General features: G+C 41.9%; 1 protein-coding gene across 10 annotated transcripts in view; it reads left to right on the forward strand.

The window, feature by feature from the left end:
* Positions 1-22,439, forward strand: part of LOC122540891 (uveal autoantigen with coiled-coil domains and ankyrin repeats protein-like) — a 162,656-nt gene that overhangs the window by 87,453 nt on the left and 52,764 nt on the right. For all 10 annotated transcript variants that reach the window (XM_043677132.2, XM_087981284.1, XM_087981286.1 and 7 more), the window contains exons 5-8: positions 2,027-2,084; positions 9,167-9,237; positions 10,531-10,637; positions 11,351-11,532. In XM_043677132.2, coding sequence (XP_043533067.2) covers positions 2,027-2,084; positions 9,167-9,237; positions 10,531-10,637; positions 11,351-11,532 — 418 coding nt within the window. The remainder of the gene's footprint in view (positions 1-2,026; positions 2,085-9,166; positions 9,238-10,530; positions 10,638-11,350; positions 11,533-22,439) is intronic.

Raw genomic sequence — 22,439 nt, forward strand, 5'->3', positions numbered from 1 at the left:
ACCAATGTTAACCCACCTATCCTGCATATTCCTGGACGCTATAGAGAAATTTCCCATGGCCAATCCACCTAACCTGCATATTGTTGGACTGTGGGAGGAAACCGGGACACCTGGAGGAAACTCATGCAGACATGGGTAGGCAGTCACCTGAGGGTGGAATCGAACCTGGGTCCCCAGTGCTGTAAATCAGCAGCACTAATCACTGAGCCACCATATAGTTCTTAAATTCATCTATATTATTTTGGATTTTTACAGTCCCTAAAATGCAGCCAACATCTTTTTTCTGGATTTGTTCATGAGAGTTGGAGAGAAATTTAGGAGTCTTCCCCCTTGACTCTTCCAAGAGTTTCCATAATAAGTATGAGGTTGTGCTGGGAGAGAGTAAAGTTGATGCTCCTGGACTGTTCGGGATGGGCAGAGGTTTGATTGATCAAGCGGGCCTGGCCTCTTGTCTGTCTGTGTTCATGTGGTATTTAGAGAACAGTGACAGGTCCTTCAGCCCAACAGGTCTACACTGGAGTTCATAGTTCACATGCACCTCTTGCCATGCCTCTTTGACTCATGCTATCTATTGGGTATTCTTTTATTGAAATCTGTTCACGGGATGTGGATGTTAATGGCTAGAATAACATTTCATGACCTTGAGAAGGTGATGGTGAGCCACCATCTTAAAACACTACAATCCTTTCTTCCACATCCACCTTCATATTGAGTGTTTTTAATTCTTAATTTTGTCCACTCTTTGAGTTCCACATTCGTGTTACTCTGGGTAGAGGCATTTCTCCTGAATTCCTTTTATTGAATTTGTTATTGACAATCCTTTAATTGTTTTACTTTTTGATGTATTCACATTTCAGTTTTTAGTTAGACTTGTCTCGGAAGGTGTTGACTATTTAGTATGGGATCTGAATTGAGACTCTTGACCTGGCGATATTGGAGTAGAAGTAAATTTGACCGTACAACAGTTAATGGTCAATTTTGAAGTTCTTGAGATAGTAATGGTCAATTAATGATCAGTTTGCTTAATTGTGGAAGTTTTGAAGTCCCAGATTATGATTCATTCATGGGTGTTGGTTTGTTAGTAGATTCCAGTGGGCAACAGATTACAACGGACCTAAAGCTGATGTGTTAAATATCATGAGAAGAACATGTCAAAGTTTCGATATTCTACCTATTGACTTACTCCGATACTATGTATACAGTTTATTGCATACATAAAGAATTGTATATTTCAGAGGTATCGCTCTTTATTATTTGGGTAGTTTATTACCCAGAAGAGTTCTGGATAAACAATAGTTTGAAATAATATTGTTTTAAATAATATCCTTTATGAGGATAGTTTGGATAGACTGGGCTTGTTTCCATTGGGGTTTAGAGGATTGAGGGGGATGTGATTGAGGTGTATAAGATCCTGAGTGGCCTTGAAAAGGTGGATGTGGAAATGATGTTTCCTCATGCAAGTGCACCCTGATCCTGGGGAGCTCTGTTTTAAAATTACGGGTTGTCTTTTCAGGCCAAAGTTGAAGATTTTTTTTTTAGGGTTTACTTTTTGGAATTCTCTGCCCCAGAAAGTGGTGGAGGCAGGGTCGTTTAAATATTTTTAAGGAGCAAGTAGATTCTTGCTACACGGGTGAATCAGAGATTATCATGGTAGATGAGAAATTGGAATTTGAACACCATGAGATCAGCCTGATTGAATGGTGGAACTGAGGGGCCAAATAGTATACATCAGCTCCACATTAATTTGCTAGTTGTCCTGAAACTTAATGTGGTGAGAGCTTAGGTTCAGTTGCAAGGTTCTTGGTACCTGCAGAGGGTGGCTTACATTGAGCAATGGTTAAAGAGCAGTGATGAAGCAGTGCTAACCATGAAGGAGCAGCAATCAAGTTGCGAGAATTGATGTTTCATGTAGACCAAGACCTTCCAACGCAGCTTTAAATAATGTACGCTAATTAAATATTTCTTCTACAATTGAGTGTGTCTCCGTATTGCTCACTTGTACTAAACAAATGCATTTGTTTTGCAGCAAAATTGCCCTGTTGACAGTGTAGATCTTCATGGTAGATCTGCCCTTCACAATGCAGGTCAGTATACGACAATACTGAGTGGTTGTTTATTTAGAAATTCCGTATACAGCTTAATAGGATTCTGGTGTTTCATACATCCAGATAGTAAATCACTGTCTCCAGAATTTTGATACAGAGCATTAGCAAGTTTAAACAATGTTCACTTAGGCTGTTGAAGCACAAATAATACATTTATAGTCTCCCAATTTTGGGGATGGAGAAAATATTCCAGTGATTCTGTGGAATACTTTACTGCAGAGGGCTGTTGAGGCTAGGTCATTAAGTGTATTCAATGCTGAGATAGAGAGTCAGCCATTCAGTCCATAAAGGAATCCAAGGTTATTTGGGGAAAAGACAAGAAAGTGGAGTTGAAGATTTTCAAATCAACCATGATCTCTTTGGAGCAGACTCGATGGGCCAAATAGCTGCCTCCTGTTGCTATGTGTTTCCAACATGCCTTGTGTTCAAAGCTGCACTTATAAGTGAAAGGTACCCTTTAGTTAGTTTCAAGAGCTCTTTCAGTGAGAGTGAGACTATAATCTCACAAACACCTTTTTAATTCCTCAAAGTTTTAAACCTCCAAACACTGGAAATTATGTGAAACATCAAATAAACTTGATTCAGGGCAATGAGGTCAAACAGGTATGCAGCTCTTGAGTGTAAATTGTGCTTATTAAATTCCCTTTACAATTCAGTGGTGTAGATAAATTATTTTCAATGTGCAAAGGAACGCGGCCAAAGGAGCAGGAAGTAGGTAATGATGCTCGTTTGAAAATAGAATAAGCTGAGAGACCTTCTCCTGCACAGGAACAGTTGTGATTGTGATCAATGAATCTGATTAAAACAAATGTGCCTTTGAAACAGATGAGATTTCAACCCGGAACTTTTGGTCCGGCAGTAGCGACAGTACTACTCTGCCTCAAGACCAGTGTGTGTGTAGATATATCCATTTTTGGGTGTGTGTATGTGTAGATATATCTATTCTTGTTTACGAATCATTGACCTAACTGTGCTTATAATTCAGCACAGACTTGCATTTGTATAGTGACTTTCACAACTCTGAGGCATCCCAAAGTGCTTTACTGCTAATTCAGTACTTTTGTAGGCACTATTGTAATACAGAAACATGGCAACCACTTTGCACACAGGAATTATTATTGTGCTTTATCATCACAGAAACGAAAAAGTTACTTGTGATGTGAACTTATCAGCGTCAAAGAACTTCTTAATTAATCAATGAAGGAAATTGCACTGCAGCTTATCTGAGCTGTCACATTGTTTCCTACGAATCATCATGTTTGTGAATAGTTGTCTTGTGTATTCAGTCTCTGAAGTCAAGTTGTGCATTGATAAGTAAGGTCCCTTTTGTTTTGGGACTGAATGGCAAATTGTGATAACTATAGGAAAAGGAGTCAGTCATTCAAACCTGTCCCACCATTGTGAGATCAAAGCTGATCTGTGGCCTAGTTGCCTTGAGGCCATATTCCTTAATGCTTTTGCTTAAAAAAACGAAATCTACTTCAGATTTAAAACTAACAACTAACACAAAGTCTTTTCCATGGGGTGTGGGGGAGAAGATTCCAGAATGAAAGGGCATAGGTTTAAGTTGAGAGGGGAAAGATTGAAAAGGGACCTAAGTGGCAACTTTTTCATGAAGGATGGTGCATGTATGGAATGAGATGCCAGAGAAAGAAGTGGTACAATGACACCATTTAAAAGGCATCTGGATGGGTACATGAACAGGAAAGGTTTAGAGGGATATGGGCCAAATGCTAGCTAATGGGACTAGATTAATTTAGGATATCTGGCTGGCATGGACAAGTTGGACCAAAGGGTCTGTTTCCATGCTGTACATCTCTATGTCTCTGTCCATGGTAACTGCCATATTGGAATACTGAGAGGTGGTATTCCTGCTCACCATTTTGTCCCATTTTATTGGGACCATTCAAGGAAATCAAAGTACCACCTTCCACGTGGCTCCACAACTATGTGAAAGAAAGTAAAGACTTGTGTTTATGTCACTTTCACTGCTTGTAAATATCACAAGCATTTTTGTTCTTCATTTTTTCATGTGATGTAGGTTTTGCCTTAAAGATGGGTTCATGAATGGTGAAGGGGATCCAGAGTTACAGGGAGAAGGCAGGAGACTTGTTGGGCCGAAGGGCCTGCTTCCACACTGTAAAGTAATCTAATGGGGTCTAATGGGGTTGAGAAATGTATCAGCCATGAGTGAATAGTGGGGCAGACTTGCTGGGCCAAATGGCCTAATTCTGCTCCTGTAGCTTATGGTCTTGTGGTCATTGAGAAGACCAGCATTTGTTACTCACTCCAAATTGCCCTTGAACTGGATGGTTTCAGAGGATAGCCAACCACTTTCTTGTGGGTCTGGAGTCACAAATGGGCCAAATCAATGACAGTCAGGTCTCCTACTCTAAAGAAAGTGTGTAAATCCGGTGGGTTTTTACAACAATTGACTATAGCTGCGTCACCACTGTCACAGACTAGCTTTACATCCTGATTTATTAATTAAGTTTCAATTCCACCAGCGACCACTGTGGGATTATGAATCCATGTCCTCCCAGAACAATAACCTGGGTCAGTAGATTTGCAGAAACCTCTACCATCCTTTTTGTGTACAAGTGCTTCCTAACATCTCTCCTGAGTGGCCTGGCCCTCTGTCTAGAATCTAGAATCTCCAACCAGTGGAAATAGTGTTTATTTTTATCTACCCTACCTTTTTACTGTTAATATCTTGAAGGCTTCAAGAAGATCACTCCCTAACCTTTTAAATTCTGGAGAAAAAAGGCCTGATTTTTTATAATTTCACCTCGTATCTGGCCTTAAAGCCATAGACATAGAGATGTACGGCACAGAAACAAACCTCGTCCATGGTCCAACTCATCCATGCCATCCTGATATCCCAACCCAATCTAGTCCCATTTTCCAGCATTTGGCCAATATCCCTCTAAACCCTTCCTATTCATAGACACATCCAGATGCCTTTTAAATATTGTAATCGTACCAGACTCCTCCACTTCCTCTGGCAGTTCATTCCATACACACACCACCTTCTGTGTGAAAAAATTGCCCCTTCGTTCCCTTTGAAATCTTTCCCCTCTCACCCTAAACCTATGCCCTCTAGTTCTGGACTCCCCCACCCCGGGAGAAAACCTTGTCTGTTTATCCTATCCATGCCCCTCATGATTTTATAAATCTCTATAAGGACACCCATCAGCCTCAGTCTATTCAGCCTCTCAGTATACCTCAAATCCTCGAACCTTGGTAACATCCTTGTAAATCTTAACTTTACCCCTGAAAGGGTTCAGAAATTAATCATGCAGACCTAAGGTGTACTCCATTCAAGACCAGTCTATCCTTTCTTGGGCGCAGTGCCCAGATCTCTGTCAGTATTCCAAGTGGGGTGTAACGAGGGTTTTGCGTAGCTGCAGCATGGCTACTACCTACTTATCCTCAAGTCCTCTAGATATATTGGTCAGCATTCCATTAGCTTTCTAGACTATTTTCTGCACCTGTTTATGATGTTAAAATATCACAAACATTTTAAAGATATATGTACCTGAGCCTCTAAGTTCCTTTGGACATTCACTGTACTTAACTTTGTACCATCTGGTCAGTACGATGATTCATAGATTAATAGAATGTTTGGTGGAGAAATGTCAAATGTCCTGTTTAGAGGCAGTAATTCTGCAGCATTCTTTCCTATAGTAATGAGACAGTAATGAGATTTATTGTAATTTTAAAAATGGCTTAAAACAAAAGGGACTGATAAGTCAAGCAACTTATGCACTGTGACCCTAGGTTACCTTGTAACATTGAGTTGTGTGGTTGTTAATTGACCGTGCATCAATGGTATGTGACCAATGCCTGAACATTGTCTGTTTTTCCTTCATTTTCCAAACCAAAGTTTTCCTGATTTACTCTGAGCTTTTGTTTTAAACTTGTTCCAATTATAAATGGCTTCTCTTTGTGGAAATACTATCTGTACTTTATTGCATAAAGGATTATAAACTTAACTCCTTCCTTGAAAGATGCACATTACATAGGAATGGATTGCACTTTTATACAGAGTCATACACCACTGAAACAGATCTTTCAGCTCAACTTGTCCACACCGACTGAAATAATCGTTCCATATTGGTTTGGCCCATAACCTTTCCTATCCATGTACCTGACCAAATGTTGTAATTGTAATCATCGCCACCACGTCCTCTGGCAGCTCGTTCCACATATGCAATACCCTCTGTGTGGAAAAAATTACCCTTTTTTAAATCTTCCCCCTCTCCCCATTTGCTTCAAGCCATTATTTTTTCATTAAATAAATCTCACTAGTGTCTCATTACTATAGGAAAGAATGCTGCAGAATTGCTGTTTCTAAACAGGACCTTTGACATTTCTCCACTAAACGTTCGATTAATCTATGAATCTATTAAACTGATGTCCCCTAGTTTGGACTCCCCTACCCTGGGGCAAAGACCTTTATTTGTGCCCCTCATGATTTTATGAAACCCTATAAGGTCAACTCTCGGCCTCCTACACTTAAAGGAAAAAAAGACCTAGCCTATCTTTAGAACTCAAGCCCTCTTGTCTCAGTAGTATCCTTGTAAAACCTTTTTGCACCCTTTGTTGCAACTATCCTGCACCAAGCTCCTCCTCATTCTAGGAGCAAGTGAGGACTGCAGATGCTGGAGTACCAGAGTTGAAAAATATGGTGCTGGAAAAACACAGCAGGCCAGGCAGCATCCGAGGAGCAGGAGAATCGACGTTTCGGGCATAAGCCCTTCTTCAGGAAAGAGGAAGGTGTGCCAAGCAGGCTAAGATAAAAGGTAGGGCGGAGGGGCGTTGGGAATGCGATAGGTGGAAGGAGGTTAAGGTGAGGGTAATAGGCCGGAGAGGGGGTGGGGGCAGAGAGGTCGGGAAGAAGATTGCAGGTCAAGAAGGCGGTGCTGAGTCTGAGGGTTGGGACTGAGATAAGGTGGGGGGAGGGGGAATGAGGAAGCTGGAGAAATCTGAGTTCATCCCTTGTGTGGTTGGAGGGTTCCTAGGCGGAAGATGAGGTGCTCTTCCTCCAGGCGTCGTGTTACTATGGTCTGGCGATGGAGGAGTCCAAGGACCTGCATGTCCTTGGCGGAGTGGAAGGGGGAGTTAAAGTGTTCAGCCACGGGGTGGTTGGGTTGGTTGGTGCGGGTGTCCCAGATGTGTTCTCTGAAACGTTCCGCAAGTAGGCGGCCTGTCTCCCCAGTATAGAGGAGGCCACATCGGGTGCAGCGGATGCAGTAAATGATGTGTGTGGAGGTGCAGGTGAATCTCTGACGGATATGGAAGGATCCTTTGGGGCCTTGGAGGGAGGTGAGGAGGGAGGTGTGGGCGCAAGTTTTGCATTTCTTGCGATTGCAGGGGAAGGTGCTGGGAGTGGAGGTTGGGTTGGTGGGGGTTGTGGACCTGACGAGGGAGTCGCGGAGGGATTGGTCTTTCCGGAGGGGAGGGAAATATATCCCTGGTGGTGGGGTCTGTTTGGAGGTGGCGGAAATGACGAAGGATGATATGATGTACCTGGAGGTTGGTGGGGTGGTAGGTGAGGACCAGTGGGGCTCTGTCCTGGTGGTGATTGGAGGGGTGGGGTTCAAGAGTGCAAGAGCGGGTGGTGGAGGAGCGGGAAGTGGAGGAGATGCGGTGGAGAGCATCATCAACCACGTCTGAGGGGAAATTGCGGTCTTTGAAGCCACCTCCAACAGACACCATCACCAAGGATATATTTCCCTCCCCTCCCCTATCAGCATTCCGGAAAGACCACTCCCTCCGAGACTCCCTCGCGCCTACACCTCCCCCCTCACTTCCCTCCAAGGCCCCAAGGGATCCTTCCATATCCATCAGAGATTCACCTGCACCTCCACACACATCATTTACTGCATCCGCTGCACCCGATGTGGCCTCCTCTACATTGGGGAGACAGGCCGCCTACTTGCGGAACGTTTCAGAGAACACCTCTGGGACACCCGCACCAACCAACCTTACCACCCCATGGCTCAACACTTTAACTCCCCCTTCCACTCCGCCAAGGATATGCAGGTCCTCCATCGCCAGACCATGGCAACACGACGCCTGGAGGAAGAGCACCTCATCTTCTGCCTAGGAACCCTCCAACCACAAGGGATGAATGCAGATTTCTCCAGCTTCCTCATTTTCCCCTCCCCCCACCTTATCTCAGTCCCAACCCTCGGAGTCGGCACCGCCTTCTTGACCTGCAATCTTCTTCCCGACCTCTCTGCCCCCACCCCCTCTCCGGCCTATCACCTTCACCTTAACCTCTTCAACGTATCGCATTCCCAACGCCCCTCCCCCAAGTCCCTCCGCCCCACCTTTTATCTTAGCCTGCTTGGCACACCTTCCTCTTTCCTGAAGAAGGGCTTATGCCCGAAACGTCAATTCTCCTGCTCCTTGGATGCTGCCTGGCCTGCTGTGTTTTTCCAGCATCACATTTTTCAACTCCTCCTCACTCTTGTCAGTGTGAAGACGCTGCTGCAAATTACATTAGTAAGGTGCTAAAACGCATAGAAGCATTTGAGTATATTAGAACAGAACAATTATCTGAAGTCTACTCCATTGTGATAGAGCATAAGCAGGAGTATGTCATTTGGTCCTTGAGTCTGTTGTCCCTTTCTATCCTGACTCCCTGTTCCTGCCCGATCTCCATATCCTTTGATTCCTTTGTTCCCTTAACAATTATATTACCCTCCAGGGAATTAAGGTTTAGAATTAATGTGCGTACTGAAAAGCAGATTTCAGGTTTTGAAGATGTTTAATGTTTGTAAATAGAATTGCATTGAATTAACTGTATGTAACCAGGCCTTTCTTATTTCATAGGCAGACTGGTGCTCGTGCACCATATACAGAACATACTCACTTCGAGGGTAACTTTGGCTGCATTGAACCAATTGGCTGTTTAATTGAATTGTCCAGGGTAAAAGTGGGTCTTCAGTAAACTGTATGAAATATCTAGAGAGTTGGGTTTCGGTGTTGTAACTGTTTCCTGTATTACAGAGGGTTGGGTTTCTCTGTTGTAACTGTCTCCTGTATTCTAGTGGTGGCTGGCTGCCCTGCATGTGTGAAGCTGCTGTTGGACCATGAGGCTGCTGTGAACATCAAGGATGGGGTAAGTTCGTAGAATCTTGGAGATTAGCTGTTTTGAGTAAGTTTAGAAATTTGGAAGTGATTACATTTTTATCTAAAACTATGTTATTTTTGGCCGATAAGTGAACAAACGTTTGTAAAACTCTTTTGGTTTTGATGGCTCCGCCTAGTCAATTTCCCAGGAGAGGATACTTTTTTTTTAACAGCACTGAAGTGGCTGTTCAGTCCATCTGGTCCATGCTAGTGCTTTATGCTTTACATGAACCTCCTCTGTCCTCCCCACCCCAACCCTTTTATCTCACCCCAACAGCACATCCTTCCATTTCTTTCTTTCTGACATGTTTATCTAGTTTCCCTTTAAATGCTTCAATGAAATACGCTATGTTCCACACTACAACCTCTGTCTTCCATTCCATTCCTCTTCCATTCTTCAAGGATTTATTTGGGATAGCTTCTAGTCCTGTTCTTCCTTGCATCTTCTGATCTACCCAATCAAACCCTCTCTCCATTTTAATGACTGCTTTTTGATCACCCCATGACTGTCTCTTCCAGAAAGTAGAACACAAGCCTGTTTGGTTGTTCTCGATAGCCATGATCTCTCAGTTTTGGTTTCAATCCATCTAAACTACTTCTACATCTTCTCCAGTGCCTCTGTAATCCATTTGTTTTGTAATTGGAAAAATGCTTAATCTGCCCCATGTGCGGCCTTAACCAACTTTGCATCTAAGTTTAACATCACTGCTTTACAATTCTAATCACCTGGAAATTAACCTCAGTGCTGAACAAAGCACAGCGAAAGCTGGCAAAACTGGGCGGGTCTGGTAGTGTCTGTGGAGAGCGAGAGAGAAACAGTTAACATTTAGAGTCCGGTATGACTTTTCTTCAGGATACAACAGAACCACCAGTTCTGTTGCTATCTCCATTGGTGTTGCTAGACCTGCTAAGTTTTGCCAGCATTCTCTGCTTGTCTCAGAGTTCCAGCATTCTTTTAACCACAGTGCTGTTTGCAACTTTAGTTTTGTTCTTGTCAACTTGTGTCGTATGGTCTGTCGCTGCTGCTTGAAGGAGGCTGGCATGAGGGCTGATGAGCTTCGTTGGCTGGATGGCTGATTTGTGATCCAGTGTGATGCCAGCGATCTGTACTGGTTGAGGTTACCATGAAGGATTCTCCGTGTTAATTTCTCCCCTTGCCTGGAGCATAGTGACCCTCCGGTTAAACCACTACCTGTCCCCCATCTCAGTGAGTCTGGTAGGACTATGGAAGCTTTACCTTTTATTTTATTAACTGCTGTGTGTTTCATCTTCTCTGATGCAGGATGGACAGACCCCTCTCATGTTGGCAACACAAAAGTGTCATCCAGAAATCTGTCGGCTTTTACTGGAGCGGGGGGCAGACATCAACTTGAGGGATAAGCAAAACAGGTAACTTCTTTTCAAAAAAACTGTTGATTTTAAACAAATCCATGACATTAAAGCTCAGCCCCCTTTTTCAGCTCAATGAGTTACTAATATAGCCAGTGCTTGATTGATTAAAATGGTGGGTGGCTAAATCACGTCACCTAGGCTGACCCTAGTTTGTGTTAAGAACAGACATGGATTTCTGACAGCACTGCAATAACTATTTTTTTGTAAAGTTTGCTGATTGGAGATTTTACTCTTGAACCCACAGCCTTGTGACTCAGAAGCCACTGAATCAAACTGACAAACCTGCCCAGCCGATGTGAGCGTTGAGCCAAGATAAATGGGCGTTTTATTTATTTCTTCATTCATTGTAGTGCCTACGTGCAGTCTTTAGAGAGAGTGCATGGCTCCATTGCCCTTCATTATCTTATTTGACCTTTTGCTGATGTTGACATGTTTAACAGAGATAATGGCGGCTGTCATTTCTTTTCTCTCTGCAAAGAGAAACTAAAGCAAATAAAGCTGAATAGTTGGCGTACAAGCTATGTATTATCTTCAGTACCTAGATAAATCACTAACTGTTGAGACAGGATAATATTATGATAGAAAAGACATTGGGCAGGCTGTGACCTTTTCACAAAGTACTAGTTCAAAGCTTGTTAAAATTGGAAAGTTATACTCCAGTTAAAACTTCTCTCCTGAGTCTTACATTAACCTGTCAATTCCCATTTCAGGACTGCTTTGATGATGGGCTGTGAGACTGGTTGTAAGGATGCAGTGGAAGTTTTATTAAATCGTGGTGCTGATGTCACTTTGACGGATGACTTTGGCCACAAGAGTTTGTATTACGCTCAACTCTCCAAAGACCCGGAGTTGTTGGCTTTGGCTAGAGCAGCAATGGAGAAGAAGGTGAAAGGTGAGATCATTGCTGTGAATGCTGACTACATGTGAAATTCAGGTGGGTGGATTTATTTTGGGGTTGGATTCAGTTTGTGTTCCAGAATGACAGCTGCAATCTGGATTGGCAGGCTGCTTGCTTTTGTTGTGCCATTTATCTTCCTTCTCCCCAAATCTTTTGAAGTAGGAACATATGATGGAACTGAAAACAGATGGAAACTGATTTTAATAATGTATGCAGTCATTTCAGAAATTTGTTTCTGTGACTTGTGGAAACTGAATTTTAGATTTCACACTGATGCCTTTCCACTTGTAGGAAGGCATGAGGAAACCTGGTCAATTGCATCAATCGTTAGAATGTGGAATTTGGTTTTGAATTGCCTTTTGTGAATGATGGCGATGTTCTGGTACTTTTGAGGGGAATTGTGACTCTGACTGCTATTTACAATCTACAGAGAGGATGAGGTGCAATAGCATGAATGCATGAAGACAAATTAGGTATCTGATGAACAGAAGGATTTACAGGTAGAGTGGAACCAAGTGAGGTAGTGATGGTCTAATGGTATTGTTGCTGGATGGACTGTTAATCCAAAGATACTTAATTCATAATGTTCTGGGATCTGGGTTCAAATCCCACTAAGGCAGATGGTGGAATTTATATTCGTTTTAAAAAAAAATCTGGAATTAATTGTCTGATGTTGACCATGAATCCATTGTCAATTGTTGGAAAAACCCATCTGGTTCATTAATGTCCTTTAGGGAAGGAAACTGCCATCCTTACCTGGGATGGACTACATGTGACTCCAGACCCACAGCAATGTGGTTGACTCTTAACTGGCCTGTGGGCAATTAGGGAATGGGCAATAAATACTGGCTCAGTCAGCAACATCCTCATCCTGAGAATGAATAATAAAAAGATAGGATAGAAGAAGCCTCCAATGGCACATAAGATAGCACAGACCAGATGACTGAATGGCCTATTCCTATGCTGTTCGATCTTCATAACTCTAACATAAAATTTCTGTCCACATTTTGGGCAGAGAGTAGAATATTGTCATTTGTTAAAGAGCTTCATACCTGCCACTCTAAGCTGCCATTCATGTGTAGTTGGGTGATGACATGCAAGGAGTTACATACACACACGCGTACTGAGCCAGGCCCAAAAAAAAGAGGGGAAATTGATGGAATAGGCAATGGTTGTTAAGAATTTCAGATGTATCTACCTTCCAGAACTGAGGTTAGACAGGTATGTAACACAGCTACTCTTATATCATTGCCAGGCATCCATACATGTGTATGATTCAAAGCAGTTGACTTCAGTTCTCTAATCTAGATAAATTATCTAGATGTCTGGGTGAGTTATTTGCATAGATAAGGAAGGGTTTCATAATGGAAAAGGCATTCTGTGCTTGGTCATGTGTATTCTGTTATCTGTCTATATGCTGAAGGAATGCACTTTATTGAAGCAATATTTATTAGTATTTTGTTGGTGGCTGCGTAATCTGTTGTGGGCAACAAAGAGGTTTACCATTTGACATGGCATTGTGAGATTCTATTGACAGAAACAACAGATTATTCTGTCTACGTTTGTCACTTTCAGAAATCTCATTGTTGTCAATGATGATTTGTCAGTCCTCTTTGTTGACTTGACCTATCTTCTGTGTTGATTTTTAAAAAAAATTCTAATTCTGATTTCCACAGTTTATTGTTAATTTTTATTCTTTTCGTCCCCCATGTTTTGTAGTTTTCTTAGACATTGGCCATTAAAACCCAAGGAAGAAATCACAAGATTTGCTGTAAATTGGTCGATCAGTATTCAGACAAATCATCTTTGTACTGTCTGGTTTGACATGATTCTTTCTCTGACTGTACATAATTAAGGCATGTTGTGTTTCGCTGCTTTTTCATTTGCTCAGCGGGTCGGAAGGAAAATAAGATAACGCATGGCGGGGGGAGGTTTGAGGCAATCAAGCAAGTGTGTTTGAGTAACTTGGCATATCTGAAGGATAATAGACTTGATGACATTTTCACTTGATGTGTGAGAAAAGAAGGATGTGTCCCCTGCAGAATGCATCTGATTGTATTTGAATAGCAAGATTTGCAAAGTTTGATTAATGTGCTAAAGTTTGAATAATGAAGACCTTTCTCCACAGCTGCAAGTTCTGTTAAATTTCTCCACTTTCCAATCTTCTAAAAAGATTTCCACATCTGTAGAATTTTGCTGTTTTCAGATTAGAGATAAGCCTCCAGTGCAGGATTTGAGAATTTTTTCTTTTAGAGTTGTGATTTGGAGCACACTGCCTGGAAGGGTGGTGGAGATGGATTCAAACACTTTCAAAAGAAAATTGACATAATCCTCATAGTAGAAATTTTCTTTTGAAAGTGGCTCCAGTGGAACTAATTGGATAGCACAGCCTCTTCTGCTGGCAATTTTTCACTAGTTTTGTATGGTGAAGAACAGGAATCAAATATGTGCATAAAAGTAAAATACTGTGGTTGCTGGAAATCTGAAAGAAGCAGAATGCTGGAGAAACTCTGGTCTGGCAGTATCAGTGCAGAGAGGAACAGTTAATGTTTCAAATCTAGTATCACTGTTCTTCAGAACTGCTAAGTTTCTCCAGTATTCACTGTGTTTGGATCAAATGCATGCACTTGCATTTGGCTGAAATGCAATCCATTTAAATGGAACCAACGGCGATGAAACTGATAAGTGTTTGGTTCATCCATGTGGAATAAAAATGATAATAAAAGGAGGGGTATTCTCTGCTGTGTAACTAATATTGTATTGTAGCTTGTGAACTGGGCTTTAATTGCCTGGGAAAAGCAATTGCTTATTATTTGTTAGATATCCTAAAGTTTTTAGATTATAATCTGACTGTCTAATCTTCTGCATCAGCCAAATAGCCTGGAATTCCTAGGATGCTGTGTGCCCTACCTAATGTAGATAACCATCAAATAAAACTGCAGGTATAATAAGAACTGGAAAATGCCAGAAATGTGCAGCCATTGCCCTTTATGTCTAAGCTCAAGGTAGATTTCATGCTGTTGTTTCTTGACTCTTGAATTGCCAAGTCGGCTTCACAGGGAACTCTGCTTCTCCCCAGCAGTCCAGTCTCTGCTGCCAACTGTGGCTTAGCATCACCCTGGCCTTGGGGTGAAAAGGTTACTGGTTGCAATCCAGCTCCAGGAATCTTGAGTATGTAATCTAGCAGAGGTATTGGGAGAGAGTTGCTATGGAGGTGTGCCTTTTTGAATGAAATGTCCATCTATGTGCCTGACCCTTTCGTGTATATAAAATATCCAATGGTGTATGTTGAAATTGAGTCAGTCTAGCCAATATTTTTCCTTTTGACCAATGCACTTTTAAGTAAGAAACCTGTTAACTGGTGGTTTCAGATTGCAGTTTGTGGGATCTTGCCATGTCCAAATTGACTACCACGTTTCCTGTATTAAACATTGGCTCTCCTTCAAAAGTATTTCGGTCGCTGTAGAGAGACTGTGAAAGGCCATCATCAGGAAAGGCTGTGTATGACTGCAGAGGTAGAACTGACTGGGGGGGTGGAAACATCATACTGTGATTCTGACTTCTAAACCTTGGCTTCTTTTGGTTTGGTCCCTTTGGGGAGTTGAGATTGTGACATATCTTATTGTAGCATAACCATGACACGAGTTCTTAGTGTGGGGATGGACTGACTGTTGGGTGTGTGTAACTAGATGAAGGGTTGAGGCTACACTCTTGCCTTGTTAAGGCCTGACCTTAGCTTTATGTTGCCAGTATAAATTCATGCAATACATTAATCATGGAAATTAATAATGTGAACATCCCTCTCTGACTCCTCTTGCCAATGCTATTGCAGAGTTTAGAGTATGATGTGTTTACATTAATATTGTATGTTGGGATTGATGCTGGAAGAAATTGCCAGCAAATATGTACAGATGTAATTCTAATGTGTACATAGATGGTTAAAACATTATCTAAATCCATAATTAATAGGGCAGAAATGACTCATTATGTTCATTGAGTGAACTGAAAAGCTATTCAGAACAGTCACTTAGCCACACTATTGCAATTGATGTTCCCTGTTTGAATTGGTGAAGCATTTGTGTGGAAATTCTAGCGTTTTAGGCCTATGTGTGTTTAAAATCATATTGGAACTTTAGTCCCATTCCTTCACGTTGTAGAGGAAATAGCCTCCTCTTCCTGTCACATAGTGTCTGAGTCTGTTCTACCGATGAGTGAGATGACAGCTGATGTGTCACCCACTTTCCTGTCCAATTTTGTTGGCCTTTGACCCAGGCATTTTGATGCCTTTGGCCAAGAGCAATATTTTTTTTGTGGTGTATTTTGGGTAGCTGCTGTACCAAGTCACCACACTTTGAACAAAAATTAATTTCTGGGATGGGGATTTTGTTTGCTTTCATTACCCATCCCTAGTTGCCCTGAGAGAGAGTGGCTGTAGACCACATCTGATGCAAGGAGCAAGTGAGGACTGCAGATGCTGGAGATCAGAGTCGAGAGTGTGCTGCTGGAAAAGCACAGCCGGTCAGGCAGCATCAGAGGAGCAGGAGAATCGACATTTCTGGCAAGAGCCCTTCGTCAGGAATGAAATTCTTCATTCCTGATGAAGGTCATATGCCCAAAATGTCAATTCTCCTACTCCTTGGATGCTGCCTGACCTGCTGTGCTATTCCAGCACCACACTCTCACTTCTGATGCAACGTAATAGTCAACGAGATTGGGTGTGGAAATGGAGTTATGCTGGTGAAAGTGGGTACTGCAGATGCTGGAGATTAGAGTCTAGATTAGAGCAGTGCTGGAAAAGCAAAGCAGGTCAGGCAGCATCCGAGGAGCAGGAAAATCGACGTTTCGGGCAAAAATCCTTCATCAGGAATCATGGAGTTAAGTTGTAGACTCAGATGTAATAAAGACACTGGCAATGAGCCAGTTAAATTTTAGCAACAATATCGCAACTTCATAGTCAGTTTTACTGGGTATAGCTTCTAGTTTCAAGAATTTTGTTTTTGTTTTAAGAGCCATTTTCAAATTCTCAAGTTGTTAAGTTGGATTTGAACTTTGATTCTCTGGATCACTAATTCAAGAATCTGAGTTATTGGGCCAGTTATGACCACTGCACATGACACAAAACATGTCCCCAGTACGGGATGAGGGCCTAACTGGCTAAACCAGCATTTATTAGACCGTAAGGATTTAAGATAAAGGAGCAGAATTAGGCCAGTCAACCCATTGAGTATGCTCCACCACTCAATCACAGCTGATATGCTTCTCAACTCCATTCTTCTGCTTTCTTACTAAAAACTCTGATCTCCCTTCTAATCAAGAATCTATCTCAGTCTTAAAGGCATTTAATGATTTGGCCTCCAAGCCTTCTACAGCAATGAGTTCCACAGATTAACTACCCTCTAGCTGAAGGAATTCCTCTTCATCTCCGTTCTCAAGGATTATCCCTTCACTCTGAGGCTGTGCCCTCAGGTTCTAGTCTTCTCCACGTCCTTTCGGTATTCTGTGAGCTTCATCAGATATCCCATCATCCTCCTCAACTTCAAGTACAGATCCCGAGTCCTCAACGGCTCCTCATTTGACAGTTCCTTCATCCCTGGGATCATTCTTGTCAACCTCCTCTGGACTCTTTCCAAGGTAAACATTTCATTTCTTAGATATAGAGCCCAAAACCTCTCTCTCGATATTTGGAAATGCAGTCTGACCAGAGCCTTATACAGCCTCAGCAGTTACACCCCTGCCCTTGTTTTCTAGCCATTTTGAAGTAATGCAAATGTTGCATTTGCCTTCATAAATGCCAATTGAACCTGAATGTTAAGCTTCAGAGAATCCTGAGCTAGGACTTCCAAGTCTCTTTGTGCTTCAGATTTCTGAAGCCTTTCCCATTTTATGAAAATATGCTATGCCTCTGTTCTTTCTACCAAACTGCATAAATTCCCACATTCCCACATTGTATTCTACCTGCAACTTTTTTGCCCACTATCCTACCCTGTCCAAGTCCTTAGGAGAAAGTGAGGACTGCAGATGCTGGAGATCAGAGCTTAAAAATGTTTTTAATTTTCAGGAATGGAGAAGTTTATGCCCGAAACGTAGATTCTCCTGTTCCTTTGCTGCCTGACCTGCTGTGCTTTTCCAGCAACACATTTTTAAGCTCTGTCCAAGTCCTTCTCTAGCGTCCCTTCTTCCTCAACACTACCTGTCCCTCCACCTATCTTTGTGTCATATGCAAACTTAGCAACAATGCCCTCAGTTTGTTTGTCCAGCTGGTTGATATATGCACATCCGAGTACTCCACAATCTCATCTTTCAATAATAGACTCAAACTTTACCAACGACTGAGGTCAGGCTGACTTGCCTATAATTTTGAGTCTTTTGCCTCCCTCCCTTCTTAAACGGGGTGCGACATTAACCTTTTTCCAGTCCTCTAGGGCCTTTCCTGACTCCAGTGATTCCCAAAAGATCATCACTATCTCTTCAGTTATTTCCTTCAGAATTCTGGGGTGCAGTCCGTCTTGCCTGGGTGGTTTATCCACTTTTAGACCGTTGAACTTCCCCAGCACCTTCTCCTCAGCGATGGCCATTACACTCACCTCTGTCCCTGACTCTCTTGAAGTTCTGCTGTGCTATTGATGTCTTCTACCATGAAGACTGATGCTAGCTGCATATTCAGTTCCTCTGCTATTGCTTTGTTTTCCATTACGACCTTTCCAGTGTGCAGTCTTGCCATTTCCCTCCTTTCTGTATGTCTAAAGAAACTCTTATATTCTCTTTTTATATTACTAGCTTACCCTCCTATTTCATCTTTTCTCATCTTATTGCTTTTTCAGTTATCTTTTGGTTTTTCAAGGCTTCCCAGTCCTCAGGATTCCCGCTAATCACCTTCACATTGTATGCTTTTTCTTCTGTTTTTATGCTGTCCCTGACTTCTTTTGTCAGCCATAGTTGACTTGTCCTTCCCTTAATATGTTTCTTTGTCCTTCTCTGTGGTAGAAATTACAGGTTTGAAGATGATTACTAAGGAGCCTTAGTGATTTGCTGTAGTGTACCTTGGAGCATCAGCTGGTACACAATGAAGCCATTGTGCATCAGTGGTGAAAGGAGGGACTGTTGAAGGTGGTGGATGGCACTCTCACCAGATGAGCTCCTTTGTCCTTAATGGTGTCAATCTTCTGGAGTGTTGGAGCTGCAACCATGCATGACAAATAAAGTATCAATCACACCACTAACTTGTGCCTTGTACATGGTGGACTGGCTTTGGGGAGTCAGGAGATGAGTTACTTGTTGCTAGAATTCCCAGACCGGAACCTTGAAGCCACTGGATTGATCAGGTTAGTACAATTCAGTTCTGACCAATGGAAGACCCCAGGATGATGTTGATGAGGAATTCTGTGATGGTAATGCCATTGTCAAAGGAAAATGGTTACATTGTTTCTTATTGGCGACAGCCATTATCTGGCACTTGTGGCATAATTCTTTCTTGCATCGTATTAGCACATGCCCAAGTATTTTCCTGGTCTTGTCGCATATGAACATAACCCCAGTTCTTAATGAAATATGAAAATACTATTTGCTGTAGAAAAGAGAAGGATGAGTGGTGATTAGATTTAATATGATTGACTTCAAAGGAATTTCTACTAGGGAGAAAGTTCAAAACTAAGAGTCATAAATACAGAGGAACCTCGATTATCCGAATTTCGGATTATCCGAAGAAGATCTCAAGGTCCTGATAGAAATACTGCATCAAAGAGGTGTTACAACACTGATCATGTCTTTTGTTTACATTGATTAAAGTTGAATTTGGCTTCCTGTAATGCTTCCGAGAACAGTCCTGGACATCTATGGGAGCTCGGGCACCATCTCCAAATGACTGACTGTCCGCCCTCTCTCTCACCCCACACTTTTTCCCAGGAGTTCTACACAGAGGTATAACCTAAATCCCCCTGACCCAGATAATCTCTACAACAGTGTCCTGTACAGGGAAGGGTGGGAACTTGTCAAAAAGGTGTCTGTGTGTGCTATTTTGAGACTCACCCCAAAGGCAGTCTTGCTGTTGGTGTCCAGTCTGGCTGCAGTCTCCATTCTGGGGTGGATGGGGATGGGTGTGGGTGATAGGGTAGGGGTGTAGTGTCACGTGGTGTGCTGCTACCGAGTCTCCTGAACAGGGAGCGGACATAGCAAGTGCTTACTCTGTCAATCCCATTGAAGCGAAGCAGCGGTGAGAACAGGCTTGTGCAGTGTTGCAGGTCCCTTACACACTAGTGTGTGTCTGCTCAGAAACAAACCCTGAGATAGACAGACAGGGAGCAAGGCAGGCAGAGCGAGGAAAAAGCAAACTTCAGAAAACTCAGAGTCCCAGAGGAGAGGCAATGAATTGTTTATCCGAATAATCAATTGTCTGAGCGAAATACTGCCCATCCATCTCGTTCGGATAATCTGGGTTCCTCTGTACAGTATATGATAAATCCAAAAGAGAATTTGAGAGAAATGTCTCTGGGTAAACATAAAAGGGAGAAATTAATAGGAAGATGTTGTTAGGGTAAGATGGAGGAGGTTCATGTGGTGTGGACCAGTTTGCTGAATGACCTGTTTCTGTGCTGGGTAATTTCATGTCAATCTATGTACCAAAGGGTGGAGTGTGCCTACTTAAAAATTAAATTATTCCTTACCCTCCTATTATATACTAATGCCTGAGGGTGAGTCTCATATTAAAGGGTATAATTAACATACTCTTTCTCTAAAGCATGGGCTGTGTACTAAGTATCTGCAGATGAATGTTAAATGGAGGAAATATTTTTGAACTTTCTACTCAGTCACTGAGTACAATTTTAATTAAAGGAAAAGGTTTCTATTAATATGTGTGTGCTTGTTGAATTAATCTGTGTTTTATTTGATTCTTGTTGCCAACAGAACTTTTTCTTTCTGCAATTAAAAATAATTTCACAAATTGATCACTGTTTATCTTGCACCTTCAGTGTGCTTTGATTTTTGCCTTTTAATCTTGCTACTTCATGCTGGTTACCAAGATTTAATCTTAGAGTCTCAGTAATGAATTTTATTTTCGATTAATTTGGTTGGCATTTTCTATTTAGTTTCCTGCTACTGCAAGGTTTAAAAACATTGTTAGGGACTTGTCAGTTGATGTAATATCATCATGAGAAAGCTGTATTTTGTGAGACTTCCCTGGAATTTGTGATGGAACTTCACTTCTTCAAATTTATAGTTTGACTCATTCTTGTTATTTTAAACCTAATGCACATGATTTTGAACTAGTCATGATTTAGTTTTAGTTACTTAGGAAAATATGGAGTGACTAAATGTTATTTGAACCATCTGATTCAGGCAACTCTCCATCTTTACTTGAAGATAGTGATTATCAATCATAAAATTATAACCCATTTTACTTGATGTTGGAGGCCCCTACCAGTAATCCAAGAAAAGTTGATTTCAAATTCCAACAAAATTTGTGCTTTAGAAGGAGCGAGTAGGGTATCATTATTCTTGGTGGAACTGCTGGTGGAAAACAGAACCAGCTTTAGAGGAGGTTGCAACTTGTGAGGCAAGTTCCCGACGAGACCAGTGTCTAAGACCTTATTGATGAGTGACTGGAGATTTTGCAAGAAATATGGGGAGGGGATGTTGAATGGTCCACAGGAAGAAGCAGAGGAGACTGTTGTAGGGCTCTATTTTATTCATTAATGGGATGTGGACTTAGATTAGATTGGCAAAGTAAAAAGAATCTCTCAACACCAGGTTATAGTCCAACCGGTTATTTGAAAGTACAATAGATCCCCCAGGTACCTGCGGGGATATATTCCAAGACCTACCATGAAAGCCCGGAACTGCAGATTGGAGCAAACCCATTCATTTCAATGGGAAGTTTTTCTTCCTGGCAGTCCCTTCGTTCCAGAAAGTTCCCCATCATGTGTTTGGGCCACAATAAACCACTGGTAACAGAAACTATGGAAAACGATGCCACGGATACGGGAATCACCCAGTACAAGCTTTCTGAGCTCTGCTCCTTTGTCAGGTAGCTAGTGGGGCAGGATCATAGGACACAGGATTTATAGTAAAAGATCAGTACAACTGATGTGACCTAGCTTGCTATTAAGTCTTTAGTCACTTAGAATGGGGATGCAGGTTTTGATTGATTAATATGTAAATATAATCTAAGCCAGACAATGAGGTAGAAACCAGCAGGCATAGATTTTTTTTTGTAGAAAGTGTTTATTGCCTGACTTCATTCTCTCCTAACACATCCCAGTGTTAGAGAGTTATGAGAAGATTTGTAACTCAGGTTGAGGTTCTAGATGTAGGTTTGCTCACTGAGCTGGAAGATTCATTTTCAGACGTTTTGTGACTATACTAGGTAAGATCATCAGTGAGCCTCTGGATGAAGCACTGGTAGCATGGCCCGCTTTCTATTTGTGTGTAGATTTCCTTGGGTTGGTCGTGTCATTTCCTGTGGTGATGTCATTTCCTGTTCTTTTTATTGGGGGTGGTAAATGGGATCCAAGTCTATGTGTTTGTTGATGGAGTTCTGATTAGAATGCCATGCTTCTAGGAATTCTTGTGTATGACTCTATTTGGCTTGTCCTAGGATGGATGTGTTGTCCCAGTCAAAGTGGTGTCCTTCCTCACTGTATGTAAGGATACTAGTGAGAGTGAGTCATTACATATCCTTACATACAGATAAGGAAGGAAACCACTTCGACTGGGACAACACATCCATCCTAGGACAAGCCAAACAGAGATATGCATGAGAATTCCTAGAAGCATGGCATTCCAATTGGAACTCTATCAGCAAACACATTGACTTGGATCCCATTTACCACCCCTTGAGAAAAAGAGCAGGAAATGACACCACCAATCCTAGGAAATCTACACACACAAATAGAAAGTGGGCCATG

This window comes from Chiloscyllium plagiosum, unplaced genomic scaffold (genome assembly GCF_037043375.1).
Source record: "Chiloscyllium plagiosum isolate Xiang-an unplaced genomic scaffold, Cpla_swu_hap1 HiC_scaffold_39, whole genome shotgun sequence".
In the NCBI taxonomy this organism is placed as follows: Eukaryota; Metazoa; Chordata; class Chondrichthyes; order Orectolobiformes; family Hemiscylliidae; genus Chiloscyllium; species Chiloscyllium plagiosum.